The sequence below is a fragment of the Gopherus flavomarginatus genome, chromosome 3 (genome assembly GCF_025201925.1).
Source record: "Gopherus flavomarginatus isolate rGopFla2 chromosome 3, rGopFla2.mat.asm, whole genome shotgun sequence".
NCBI classification, from domain to species: Eukaryota; Metazoa; Chordata; order Testudines; family Testudinidae; genus Gopherus; species Gopherus flavomarginatus.
The window spans coordinates 205,442,867-205,457,592 of record NC_066619.1 but is presented as its reverse complement, the minus strand read 5'-3'; the positions used below and the strand labels follow the sequence as shown (position 1 = coordinate 205,457,592).

Sequence of the window (14,726 nt, the reverse complement as noted above, 5' to 3'; positions counted from 1 at the left end):
TCAGACAACATAAAAACTCAAAAGAATGCAAGTTCAGACCCAATGGTTGTTATATAATTATATTAAAACTAAAGCTATTCCTTAAGATTCAGTTCTTTTTTTGTTCTAATCAATAAACACAGAAGAATCAGTAGCAGATGACTTTGCTTCCATAAAAGACAACTGTTCCCACTCATCCCTTTCAAACAATAGCAGAGGTGAAAGCTGCAGATGGATAAATTCCTCTGGAAGATTTAGAAGAACTACACATCAGAGCTTCATAGATTTTAAGGCTACAAAGGATTATTATGATAATCTAATGTGACCTCCTGCAAAACACACGCTACAGAAGTTCATGTAGTAACTTCTGCATCAAGGTCATAACTGTTGATTCAATTAGAGTGTATCTTTTAGAAAGACATCCAATCTGATTTAAAAACTTCTAGTCATGAAGAATACATGAAATCCCCAGATAAGTTTATTCAGTGGTTAATTGTCCTTACTGTTAAAAATTTGTAAACAGGAAATTTATTTCCAGTTTGAATTTGTCTAGCTTCAATTTCCACCCATTAGAGCTTATCATGCATTTTTTATGAAAATGTATGCATATCAAATGAATTAGCCTACTGTACTTGATTCACACTGTCACAATTTTCTGCACAGCATAGTTAGGAATTCAACAAATTTCCAACACCCATAATACTTAAACAGTCAAGCTCCTTATATGGGCAAAGGAAGTATCAACAAAAGATGGACTAGAGTATATTGCCACACTCTACATTGCTGTTATTTTTGGGATACTTCAGTATGACTCTTCACAGATGCATAGAATGAAATCAACCCCCCCATTAACTTGAGTGAGGCCAGGGTTTCACCCACAAATAATATCTTTTATTGGACCAACTTCTGTTGGTGAGAGGGATGCCAAAGCTGGCCCAGTAAAAGATATTACCTCACCCTCTAATATCCTGGGACCAATACGGCTATAACAACACTGCATAAAACACAACTTGTCAACATCACACATCAAACTATACAAAATAAATATCCTTAAACTCTAGTAAGTTCTCAAGCAGCATTTTTCTTACTTTGTTTATCTCTAAATTTCAGTGATTAATGAGGGAAACATTTTTTCATCAGTTTGTGTGTGTACGGCGAAATAGACCTTTATTGACATTTACCAGTAATCCTTCCTTATAAACCACAATGATCCAATAGCCTCTCAATCTACTTCCTGATAAGCAAAATAGCTTGAGCTCCCTTTGTCTTTCATTGTAAAATATACTTTCCAGGCCACAATCAATTTCAGTTGATTATTTGAGGAGCAAGGTAGAGCAAGGGGGAAAAATGGGGCTCTAAGGAAAGCAGCAGCCTTCAAAGAACTCAGAGGAGAACAACTTATAGGTTGTATTCATCATTCACAGTCAAACCAAACCTTCAGTCAGTGCACTAGTGCAAATTGCACATGCGAACTGAGGCAGGATGCAGTCCTAACCTTGTTCTGTCAGGGAAATAGGATATGGGATTCTTGTGCACATAACTTTTTTAACCAATCATATGCACAAAGGTAACTGCAATAAAATTATGTCATTGACTGAGTCCCAAAAAACTGTCACAATTAAGTAACCAGCTATATTCATTTGTACTTTACATTATATTATGGTTGTTGCACATCGTTTGTTTGTTTTCTGCAATTCATAGTCCTGATGAGAATTTTTATCATCAGATGAGAACGTTTATCTATCTCCTTATGGTTAGTATAATATAGTAAAGATAACATGCTACTTATGTAAACACTTTTTAGTCCCAATACATATTTCCTCTGACGCTTCTGATTATTTGATTTAATTGTGATGAATCTATAAATAAATACTAAAATCATTAAGTATTAACTGAGCACTGGTCATCTTCAATATGCCTTACTAACATTAATTGATCCTTACAACACCCCTTTAAAGTATGAAAGTATTATTATCCTGATTTTCCCATGAGGGGAAACTAATACAGAAATTAAATGATTAGTTCAGTGAATCACTCAGGACTGAAATCAGACCACACCTCTCTTTTAGTATAGTACAGATTATTGTGAATATTTTAATTTTAAAACAGACTTTGTTTGACTTAAACATCTCTCTCAAAATACAATGCTTTTCCATGCATTTATAAGCCATTTATTTTTCAGGATATTGCAGGAAGAAGATGATGCAATACCACAAAGGGCTGTGGATGTGTGTGCTCACAAGTGTGTTTGTGAGTGTGCATGTATGTTTTCATCTAGAAAATTTAAGGAAGAGATTTTAAAATAAAGAAAAAAAATAACCCCCCCAAATGTCAGTGCCTATATGGTCATATCATAAACAACTGCACAACATGCTGCCAGGCACAGCTTTATAGTGGTACAAAAAAATTAACGTTATCTTGAATATTTGTGACAGTACAGGATCTCTGTTAACCAGTCCTAAGGGAAAGAATGTTAAAAGTAGCTTGGAGGAACATAAAACATTGTTGGCATGGCTGATTTCATATGCCTTGCTCTATCTTTTGTCTTTCTCCCCAAACCCACCCCATCTTCTCTTCTATTTGAGTTAAAATGAATAAAAAATGTACCTTGATTGTACTGGTGTGTGCTCCTGGATATTCTTTCTCTTCCAGTGTTGACCAGCGCTGTACAAATTTTGATACCAGGGGATCATCATAGTCCACTATCTGAAAGCCTGAGACATTAGCTCCTCCAAACTGGATTTTTGATAAATCTCCATCAGTAAATCCCTGGGCACAGAAAACATGCGTCAGTTATTTCACCATGTCTATTAGATCAGTAGGTACAAGTATTGCAGAAATGTAACCCAACATTTCCCTTTCTCAGGGATCTGGGCTCAGACCAGAGCTCTGAGGGCCAGCAGTGGTTGGGAACACTGTGAAGATACAGAGAGTGTGTCTTGTCACTCACCTTTACCAATTAAAAGCTGAATTTAGCAGTCCTTTTTAACGACGAGCATTTACTCATGTGAGCAACCCTATTTGTTTCACGTGAGTAAGCACTCACTATCATGAAAAACAGCTACACAATCTATCCCTAAACCAGTGACAGTGAGTCAGCCATTGTCTCACTGAAGGATTTCTATGATTTGCCTTCACAGAGAATATGTACGAAAACTCTTATAAGCTTCCCTGTAATAAAATATTATTTTTGCTGATATGAATATTCTTATTTTGTCAAGGAAATAAAGTTGTTCTAGCCTAGAGAATGAAGCAAGTCATTTTAAGACAAATTGTTAGGGCCAAATTCCACCCATAGATACATGGGAACAGGGCTTCCACTAAAAATTTGTGGAAGCCAAATACATGACTCTGAGGGCCTAGTTATATCCTTGCTTCATGTATATGCAGTATAAACAGAAAATGAATTACAGTGAAGTGTGCCTTGCCCACATTAAATGAGGGGAATTATGTTATTTTTGATAAACTAGCTGTCAAATAAGCTGGTGATTTTTCAATTACATCTCATTTTTTTCTTTATGCTTCATAAGGAAGAGACCAGTGTAGACAGCAGGGAGGAGCCGAGCTGTGAAATAGCCTTGAAGCCAAAGACCTTCTATGGCAGAAAAGGGGAAGCCAATGAAAGGATTCAAAAAGGTGGTCAGAATGACAGGCAAGAAATACAGGATGATTTTAGCAGCTGCTCTCTGAACAGACTGGGCAGGGGAGGATAACATGCATGTCAGAAAGAGCAGAAAGGAGGTTACAGTAATTAAGACAGAAGATGACGACAGCCTGGATAGGTTTTCTCTGTAGTCTGAGTTTCTGATTTTCTCGGGGCACTGTTATAGGGAACAGTTAAGGTAGTTTGGGTCCCTAAGCTGTGAATGTCCATACTTTCAAAGTATATTCATTTCTTGTAAGTTTAATGTTAACTCTGAATTCCCTGGGTTTTTCATGATTTTTTATTTTCTTAATTTTGCTCTCGCTACAATATTCTTGGTAGGATTCTTATTGCTATGTACCCTCACTTTCACCTTTAAGATTTTCTCTGGGAAATTCCATTTTTTAAAATAGTCCCAGCATGGGACTGGTGAGAACAGACAGCTGGAGAGGCAGAAGAGATGAGAGTATCCCTGTCTCGTTGAAGCTGATATTAGGGAAGCTCCACAACTAGGGACATTCAAAGATCACCCAAGTGCGTCTCTACCAAGCCAGTAATAACTATTCCTCACTTATTCTTAGGAGCTTGTCAGCCCTCCAATAGTCTGAGGTAATAATGATCCTTATCCTCATCCCTTCACCCTTACGTGGCTCTTCTACCTCTGACAAGCCTAATTAGTGCCCTCAGAGGAGAAAGACTGTGGAAGGGAGAGGGAGATATAGAGCCTTTTAGAGCAAGTCTACGTGGAGCATTAGTCTGATGCAAATTCTAACGTGTACTAACAATTCTAACGTGTACTAACATGTTGTGCACTAACGGGCTCGTGAACCCAGCTGGCATGTACTAAGAGTCCTCTAGCACATGTTAATGTAGTCCTATTTCAAATAGCACTATGGTAAAACGCACTAGGCAACTTTTAGTGTACACCAGTAGGGTCTATCATGGGCCAATTAATGTACACAATATGCTTCAGAAATCACATTGCTATAGAATGATTCACCCCATCATGTAGACAAGACTCACTGTGGGTTCTCCTCTCCTGCTGACCACAGGAGAACCATAGGAAAGGGGGAGAAAAGTGTTCCTCAGTCTTGTTCCCAAGCCCCATGTTTTCTCCAGAACCCTCAGTAAATACCATTTTAGTAACTTGTGTATACTTTTAATTAGTGTGTATGTAGATATAATAGTTACTGTACGCTAAACATACACCTGTAGCCAAATCCTTCAGTCCTTTTTCTTACTGAATCAAAAATATACTCTGATTTCAATAGTCTTTACAATTGCAAAACTCCTAAGTCCCACTCCTGCTCCCACTGAGGTCAAATGGGCTTCATGTCAGGACTGAAGGATTTGGTCCCAACTAATGAACTGCTGATCCATGATGGGTGTATATTTATCGTTCAGCTGTACAACTAAAATAAAGATGTTTTGATTTTAATAATCTGTCACTACTAAACCAACATAGATAATGATGCTAATTAATTTCAGTGGAAACCTTAATCTGAGACACTTAACTTGAAGTGCACCCAAAATATTTTCACAATGAATACAAAAAAGAAGGAGCAACACCAACCGCCATGACCAAAAGCTGTCACAATTGCTATGGTAATGCATGTTAGCTGCTGTGCTCACAGGGGATGCCACATTGCTTGCTAATATGAGTATTTACATAGGAATCATGCAGTCTTTCTGAATCTGATTTTAACAGCAGGTTGGTTTGATATAAACATGCAATACATAATGCACTGTATTAACCATATGTCATCAGGAATCCTTCAAAGTCAAAGATGATTGTCGTTCATGGAATGCACATTTCAAATTAGCTATGGGTCCGCTGATGGCTGATAAAATGTACTTGCCTTATATATTGTGTAGAACATTATATAAAGATCTATAATATTTGCATTTGAATTTTTACTGTACAATTTTGTACTATGCAAATGTATTATTAAAAAGGAATCTCTAGAATATTTTTGAGACAGTTTGGTTCAGTAAATTACAATCACACAGATTCTCTGCTGCAAAACGAGAACAAATGGCTGAAATATCAATCCGTGTATTGAAATGGACTAGTCACACTTTTTAAACAAATATATTTGCTGTCCTTCAAAACTAAACATTGATTTGAAATTAAGCAAAGTTTCGTAGTTCTTCAAATTTCATAGGCATGACATATTTCTCTGTTTAATAAACCTGCAGTAAATGGGGTTTGGGTCTTTTATTCTCAAGAAAGATAAAAATGAAGTTATCACCAAATATATTTCCCTGCTATTCTGCTTTTAAACAGACATTCAGGATCTGATTCTCAGTTAATCCAACACCCCTTTATATCACTTCAGCAGCAGAAAGGGGCCTCAAAGTGGGTAGAAATGGCCCCTACATAATATGTCCTGCACATGCGAGTTGAGGAGGCTTTTTGATGTTCGATAGAGGGTAGATTGGGAGCAGGCAGTGGCATGTCTGGAGTTCTTCTGTTTTCCCAGAGCACTTAGACGACCAGTGGAAACAGAATGTAAGTTAGAGCAGCCCTAAGCCAAGTCCAGCACCTACAAAGTACCACAATACACGAAACATAAAAGTGGCTTATAGCTACTTTGCCCCCATGTTCTGTCCCTGCCCCAAGCACAGGAACTGAGTAATGAAGAATCAAGCATTCAGAATCTGGCCTTTGGGCCAATTTCTCTACTAGTGTAAATCAGCATAGCTACATTGAGTTCAATGGCTCTTCATTTTCAAAAAAGGGAAAATAGCAGTTCAGATCATTAACCTCAAAACACTGTAAAGAGTTTGCTAAATCTCTTTTAGATAGGCTATCAGATGTCAGTATTGAGGTGAATTTGGAATGGTTTGGTTGGATGGTGGCATATTACTTCGGTACATCTGACTTACTTTACTTTTTGTTGTTTCATTTTAACCACACATATAACATCCAAGGTAAGAAAGACCTGCTATGGCTGTCCTGTTACATTCCATTAACTTCAGTGAGAACTGCATGCATGGACTAATTACAGTAGCAGCCTAAATGTAAAACCAAGGAATTTTGAAAAGAGAAGATGCACCAGGAACAAAGCAGAAGGACACAAAAAACTGGTTCCCCCAATTAATGGCACAAATAATTTGCAATGGTAATGTTTTTTTCCCTAACTGAATGATGTGGTCTACTTGGAGGGCAATAAGTGTTCTAATTCCCACATATACTCGGACTGCTCTCATGTATATAGTTTAAAAGATTGATCCTGCAAAATGCTGAACATCTTCCTGGAGGTGATGAGCACCCTCAACTCCCATTGAGGGGAACCTGATAGAAAGTATTCAATACCTGAATGCACCATCCCCAAAGACAGTTTTGTAAGAAATAAAATAGCAAAAGTTTAGCAAGGAGGAAGAAATTTAACATCCCCCCACACCAAAAAAAAAAATCTATTACAAGCTCATAAAACAACATAATACTGTCCTGGTATGTTACTATAAACACTAAAAAGAGTAATATAGGCACATGGCAATAATGAAACCACTTACCAGATTTGCAATGATGTAATGGTATCCTTTCACATGTTTACCAATCGTAATAACCTGTAAAAGAAAAGAAAACTCATTTTAATTGAAAATGAACAGTTACTATATGGGTTTACCCTAAAAGAGTAAAATACCCCCAGATTAGTTCTATTCATTAATCTTTATTTATTTATATTGCGTTTTTTCAAAATATGTGCTTTTATTTTAGCCAGAACACCATGGGCCAGATCCTCAGCTGGTGCAAATCAGCACATGTCCATTGAAGTCAACAGAGTTATGCTGATTTACACCAGCTGTAGATTTGTCCACAAGACATTGAGAGAGGTGTATTGAATTCCAAGGACTAGACTGTATCTTTAGGCATACTCCGACTACAGTCCCAGGAGGCACTGTGCCTCAGACACACCTTCTGTAGCACAATTCCCTCCCTGCTTTCTCCTTACTCTGGAAGAGCGGTAATTTATTGTTGGCAGTACCAGCAGCAAATTATGATACCCTCTCTGCTGGCTCAGCTGTCCTGGACAATAAATGGTGGAGGCAAGGGGAAATGGAGCCAACGTTTTGTCCATCCCTGCTATGCTGCCCACTCCCTACTTATCGGCTTTCAGGGGAAATGGGAAGAGAGGCACAAGTGGCCATGCCTGCATCCAAGATCTAGGTAGTCGATCTACACTGGCACCCATCAAAGCTGCACCTTTTTTCTATAAATTCAGGCTTTTGTTTGATAGAAACTTTAGCTTCATTCAATTCATGTAATATTTTATATTTTTACATCTTAGCAGGTATACTATTATAAAAGATTTAGGGCTCATTATCACTGTATTTAAATTTGCTCACAGAGTGTTCTTAGGTGAAAATTAATGTAGCAGTCAGCTTGTAATTATTTTTCTTCTGTTATTAATTTATTTCTGTGAAGTATTAGAAAATGATCACACTCAAAATTGTACATGAAAGTTATTAGGGACCCCAAAATACTAGTTAGGCAAAAAAAAGTTGCCACTCCCCAAAGCAGTCATGTCTACTCCAAAATGGCAACAAAATTTCAAAAATATAGACCGCAGAATGGATTTATATAGATAGTAGTTTTGTTTGCTTGATTTTGAGACAATTTTAAAGATATTATTTTTCTGTGAAGCTAGGGATGAATGAATACATGATTAAATTTGATTAGAAAATTTGCAATTATTGATATAATATATCTGTGGCATTTATATCTTTTTATATGATCTCTTCTGTACTGTAGCTGTCATACCATATGTATTACTTAAAAGCTTGATTCTTCAAACACTTCCTGAGTGTAGGGCTTATTAAGTGAGCAGTCTCATCATCACTCTGCACTATTGACTTCAATAGGACTATTCATGGGCTTCAAATTATGTATATGCTTAGGTACTTTCCTGAATCAAGATCTATACTTGGTATTTAAATTGGTCTGACAGAAATGAGCACTATGCTTGGCAGGAAGTGTTTGCAGAATTAGGATTTGAGAGTGATGCTGTCAAGTTAAAAATCAAAACGTTGCCTGAATGTTTTTCCGCCTACTTTGTAAACACCTCTAAAAAAGATTAGAAAATAAAAATCTTTTTTCTAGTTTGTTTACCCTGCGCTTTTGACAGTACTTTGTGTATAGTCAGTTTCATGGATGCCCTAATACAATCATTTGTCAATCAATTTGCATTACATGGACACTTGCAACAGTCTCTTTTCTGGGAAGTGACAGTGGCATCAAAGACTCCACCCAGTCCAATAACTGTACTGAGAGGAAGGCACTCTGGGTCTGCACTATTCAGTATACCTCCCAGTCTTGGGGTCCTAATGCAGGTGCTGATCTAAAATAATTTACAATCAATCCAGAGTTTTAAGGGAGTCATGTGGTTCAAAGATATTTGCATTTCCCTGCCTAGCAGGTGACACAAGGGACCAATAGAACCATCTGCTTTTATACTGCCCTAAAAAAATAAAGACTAGAAGACGGAGGTCTCCACATGTCTTCAGGTCTCTCCACATCTTTCAAATAAGCGAGAGTAGCAGCAATTTGAAAAGGAAGGAGATTTAGTTGATTCTCTCATTTAGTTTCTGACAAATTCAAAGAGGCAGGGATGGGCGTCCTATAATTTACATTAAACCAAGAATTAGTTGGCCAAGTTCCACACACTGGCTTCAGTGGAGTATATGGGTATAAGTAAATGCAGTATTTAACACTAAGTATTGTAAATGTTAAGGCCAGAAGGGACAATTAGAGCATTTGACAGGCCACAGAATTTCATCCAGAAACCCTTGTGTTGAGCCCACTGATGACATATAGTACATGAACATAATTAAATGAATTACTAGTTATATGTATTACATTATTTAAAGCCTATTTGGTAAGTAAATATTTTTATTGCGGAGGTTTAACAACTATGCATATATGCATGTAGCTGCTGCTCCAAGAGACACTGCAGTTAGATTGAGTAGATTAGTTACTCCATATTAAATGATTATCAATTATTGGTTTGGGATTTTATAATTGGTAATTGCAAATCTATTTATTGATGAGTAGCCACTGTATTGGATATAGGAAAAATAATAATAAACCCACATTAAGCAACAGACTTACTTCCTTATCGGAAGTATCTTTTTGCTACATCGGCATCATAGAAACACATCTATTATTGCTCCTCTGGCACAATGGAACTCTCAAAAATAAGAGTAAAAGTGTGTGTGTGTGTGTGTGTGTGTGTGTGTGTGTGTGTGTGTGTGTGTGTGTGTGTGTGTGTGTGTGTGTGTGTGTGTGTGTGTCCTGAGACTGTGGAACAAACTTTCCCATGAGATAAGGAACATCACCAACCTCACCACACTCCACTCTGAAAGCAAGGTGCATATCTTTGACCTTGCCTTGTCTAACATAAACACATCGCAATACTTATATATATTTTAAAAAACACTACCAAAACAAAACACTCCACTAGGGAAAGGATGAGAGAACAAACATGTGGCAGATATGTAGTCATATTGCTTAATACACTACTCAAAGGCACTCAGACACTACAGTGATGAGCATGATATAAAAGCCTATATAGAATAGAAAAGATTCAAAGGGTAAAGTAAGGGATCATCAAAATAGAATCATACATAAATAAAAACTGCTGATAAAGCAGCACTAGGGGAGCACTCATTATGTATTCTTATACAACCCAGAAGTCTTCCATTTCTGCTGTCATTTAAAAATTGAGTGTAGCAAACCTGATCAACAATGTCGTTCACTTTATCCCGCTCGCAGTCCAGAATCACTCGTCTTTCCTTTTTCACCTCCAGATCTTGAAATAGTGAACGGTAAGTTTCATCTTTTCGGTCATTGTTAATATTTCCTACATTGATAGCAGTCACTTGCCATTTCTTTTCAGCAGCTGAATCCAAGACAGCTTGCAATGTTGATAAGCCTGGTAAGAGGTGAAAGACGATAGATAAAGTTGCAAGAATAACACAGGCCCAAAACATGTGAATTGTAGCTTATTTATTTTAAAGACCACTCAGTAACTTGTGTGGCTGACAAACAGAAAAAGACAGCTGTGACAGAACTCTCTTGAAAAGGTGATGCACTTGACCCTGATCCTCCATGCCTTGTACACACACAATTTCCATATAGGTCATTGCAAGGAATACAGGATTGGACCCTATAAACAATTACATTTTGTTTTTGCTTCAGCTGGCCTCAAGAAGAAATTCTATCACCCTACAATAAAAGCTTCCAACGCCTTTTAGGAGAAAAATGATCCAATTACAGGAACACCATCTCTTGTTTATTACTAAATGCTATTGAACTGTTTATTTTCCCATGCTTCAGTGGCAATGCATTTAAAGCCTGATCCTGATCCCAGTGCCATTGAGGTCAAGGCAAAACTCCCAATTACTTCAATGGTGCTTTTTGAGCCATTATTTCTGTTGACTAAAGTAATAACTCCAGTTATAGAAGATCTGATTAAATGCTTTTCTTTCTAACCCTAAACAGTTTCATTACTAATACCTCACAAGCAATTTTTACAGATATCTGATGTTATTTTATTTTATTTTGGAAGGACATGGAATCTTGATAGCGAGATGGATTCTGAGTACAATTTTAACAACTAACAATATTCTGTAAGATCAGTAGAAATGTTACTGGTCTACATTTCCCTTTCACAAAGTAAAGGAGAACAGAATAAAGGAAGATGTGATTCAGTGCCAGTAATGAAAACGTACCCTGAAATAAAAACTGTTTCTCCAAGTGCCAGCAGTGAGTGAGAATTATCAGCTATAATTTTTACCCAGAGAATCCCAAAAGGAGTTTTTCTAGGATGGCATATAGTATTTATCCCAAGTCAGTAGATTTTTCAAAACCACTTTGTTGCCTGTGTACCATAAAACCTGAGTAATAATTTCTGACTTGTGTAAATAAACTGAGTCATGCATTTTATTTGAGACAAGTTTCTGCCACAATATGTAAAGAAAGTTTCACACATTACTCTCATTAACAATAATAGCAGTTACACACATAGTTGGACAAGGAACACAATGAGAATTAAATTTGAATTGTAATTTGCAAATGGTTCATTAAACTAAGACCAATAGACTTTTAACAATTAATTTTGACACTTTGAAAATGTTAATGATATACAAGATTGGTCACCATCATTTCAGGCTTAAACCTTTACATTCATTGTCTCTTGAAAACAACTGTGGATCTTTACATGGTGTGTGGGAAATCTTTTATTTTTTGATGGCTGTTGGTTTTTTTAAAAAGATATAGATATCTTATCTAAAAATCAAATCAACAGATTAAAACAGATCAGGGCAGGCCTCTATGCTATAAACTTAGATGTAGGCTTGTTAAATCTCCCTTAATAAATAGAATCTTCCTTGGGAGACTCTCCCTTTTTAGTGCCTTCTCCATGGATTCCAAGTGGCAGCTTGGATCTCTTGGTTTTTTTATGGGCAGGCTCAATAAAGGGCCTCATGCAACAGACTGCATCCTTAAAGAACCTCAGAGTAAAGGTGGGGAAGAGAGCAGCCATAGCCAGGTGTCTATACAATTAGGGGTAGTGGGGACAGCAGACCCTGGTGGGACTGGGTCACTGCACCTCAGCAAATTAAAGCAGCAGTACCAGGAGTGCAACATGGTTTTCCAAGTGGGAGCTGGTCAACAGGGAAATGAAAATGGCTCATTCACCTCAGAGCAGGACTCATGGTCCAAAAGGATTACATGACGTTATGGGAAAGGCAACCACAACTGAAAGAACAGAGGAAATTTTAAGATAGTGGGGAAGGGTAGAATTTTCCTGGCTGGCATTTGGCCAGGAAGACTTGGGTTTACACCCCAATCCTTTCTGACCTCCTCAGTGAAACCCTCATGAGATATTTAACTTCCTCCCATACACACACTGTGTAGCATAGTTTTATGGATAGATTATACGTATATTTTTTTTTGAAAGTTTGATCCAACTTTAGTGCCTTTTGCACTGGCCTTGATTTGCACATGAGAGATGGCTAGGTGCAAAAAGGGACACAAAGTTCAGCTCCCTCATCATCAATAGCTGCCTCCAAGGGGCTTTCAGATTGTTATAAACTGATATAAAGAACTGCACAGACGAAGCCATTTGCAGTACATAACAGGACATTTTACTTGTCCTGCAAAATTCAGGAACCTTATCTATTAACTGTGTACCAAGAGATTTGGACTTCTCTCATAACACAAGTCAATCCTATGGCCTCCTCTACTGTTAAGGAAAAATCATAGAGCATTTATGATTGACCTACAGAGAAAGAGAGAGGGGAGAAAAAAGGGTGGTAATTTCTGAATTAAAATAGTTAAATGATTCAGTTTGTTATTGCATAGTCTTTCAAAATGCAAATTAGGGTATTGATTCATTTACATTAAATCTCCAGATTTCTGTCCCTTCAGCCTTAAGAGGTGTTTGATAACCCATCTTCATGATACTTATACATGTAGAAGATTATCACCTCTGATGGGACTCAGACAATGTTCATTCCATGAAATCCTTCTGAGTAAACGTAGTAAATGACTTTTTCATCAGTGAGTTTAGTTTTTGGAGCAAGGAGATGATTACGTATGGACATATATCTGACATATTGTCCCTATTACTGGATGAGTTTAGTTGACATTTCATAGCTGTTAGGGTGGCCCAAGTGCATAGAAAGAAGGCATGAGGCCTAGTTCTAGTATATTAAATCTTCAAGTACTAATTCAGAACTTGGGGAAAAACACTCCTGATCCTCAAGTGCTCATAATGAGCACAGATAGTTAGTTCAGTGATCTTTTGAATGGGAGGACTAAATGGAGGCAATTGCATAAAATGTCAGATTGGCATTTTCTTTTTTGAATTAGTAATTTGGCTGCAGATAGAATTCTCTAACATTGTCTCAGTTCTCCCTACAACCCAGGCAAACTCTAGTTGCTACCACTCGGTATTACAGACAATGCGATTTAAAAAAAAGGAGGGGGTAATAGAAGGTAGAAAACACTAAAAAACAAGATGTAATTAAGCCGTATGAGAGCAAGTACTGTACTAAATAATGGCCTGATCCTTAAAGTTTAATGGAATGGGATGTGAGAGAGCTCAGCACTTCATAAGATTGGCCCCTAACAAAGGTACTGGAGTTGTAGTAATAAACTCACTGTTGCAGAATAGTAATTGAATTGTAATTGCTATTAGTTCACCTGATTCTATTTTATTAATATTTTATCTCTTTCCAGGGTAGAAGAAAAAAAATAACATGCTGAATCATATATACTTTTTATAGACACCTCCTTGGCACTGGTCACTGAGGTGATGGTGTTTTGAACTGAAAAATGGCTTCTCCTCACTTAAGGTCCAATTGTGCCACCTTCACTGATACTGAGAAGTACTTGACTCTGCAGGTAGCCCCATTGAAATCAATGAGAGAACTCCAGGAGTAATACATTTTGAGTAGTGTTGCAGATTCATGCCCCTGGAGATTTACAAATGGCACCTGCCCTACTTGAGTGCCTTAGGGTTTGGGTGAAAAAAACAAACAAAAAATGGCGAAACCGAAATGTGGCAATATATAAATATTTCACTTAGTTATTTACTCCTTTCAGTACAGTTGACAGTAAGATGTATCGTAAAAATGGGTGCTCCAAAGAATTTTCCTAAATAGAAAATCACATGCAGTGTATTGGCACATACTGCAATGCTAGCTGATTGATGGAGCATTGAATAAGCTATTTGCCATTTCTGCAAAGATAAAGAATGTTTCTGATTCAAATGTGAACTTGAAGAGAAGCTGAGAGAAGTCCAAGTTCAAGGATCATACTGCGTGACACACAGTCATTTTTAGAGGTCATATGAGAGCTTTAGTTTACCTAACTGCAGGGCTTAAAAAACAACAACACATAAACATGCCTTGAAGAAACCCCTTTTGATTTTTTTGAACAACACAATGCAGACCAGACCAGTGGAAGGTGGTGACATCTGAAGGTGAGTAGGCAAAACCCACTGCACTGCTTGATGAAAAATGGTATACCAGGGTAAATTTGAACCATCTTTTAAATTTAACTACATCTTGACCATTTTCTGCACATTTATTT

The 14,726-nt window shown here is 37.2% G+C and overlaps 1 protein-coding gene across 7 annotated transcripts in view; it reads right to left on the bottom strand.

The window, feature by feature from the left end:
• GRIA2 (glutamate ionotropic receptor AMPA type subunit 2) overlaps positions 1 to 14,726 on the bottom strand; it is a 117,260-nt gene that overhangs the window by 64,353 nt on the left and 38,181 nt on the right. For all 7 annotated transcript variants that reach the window (XR_007773449.1, XM_050946310.1, XM_050946305.1 and 4 more), the window contains exons 4-6: positions 10,364 to 10,560; positions 7,142 to 7,195; positions 2,587 to 2,748 (exon numbers count right to left, since the gene is read on the bottom strand). Coding sequence is in view for 6 of the 7 variants with exons in the window: in XM_050946310.1 (XP_050802267.1) it covers positions 2,587 to 2,748; positions 7,142 to 7,195; positions 10,364 to 10,560 (413 nt within the window). In the remaining variant the exon portion in view is untranslated. The remainder of the gene's footprint in view (positions 1 to 2,586; positions 2,749 to 7,141; positions 7,196 to 10,363; positions 10,561 to 14,726) is intronic.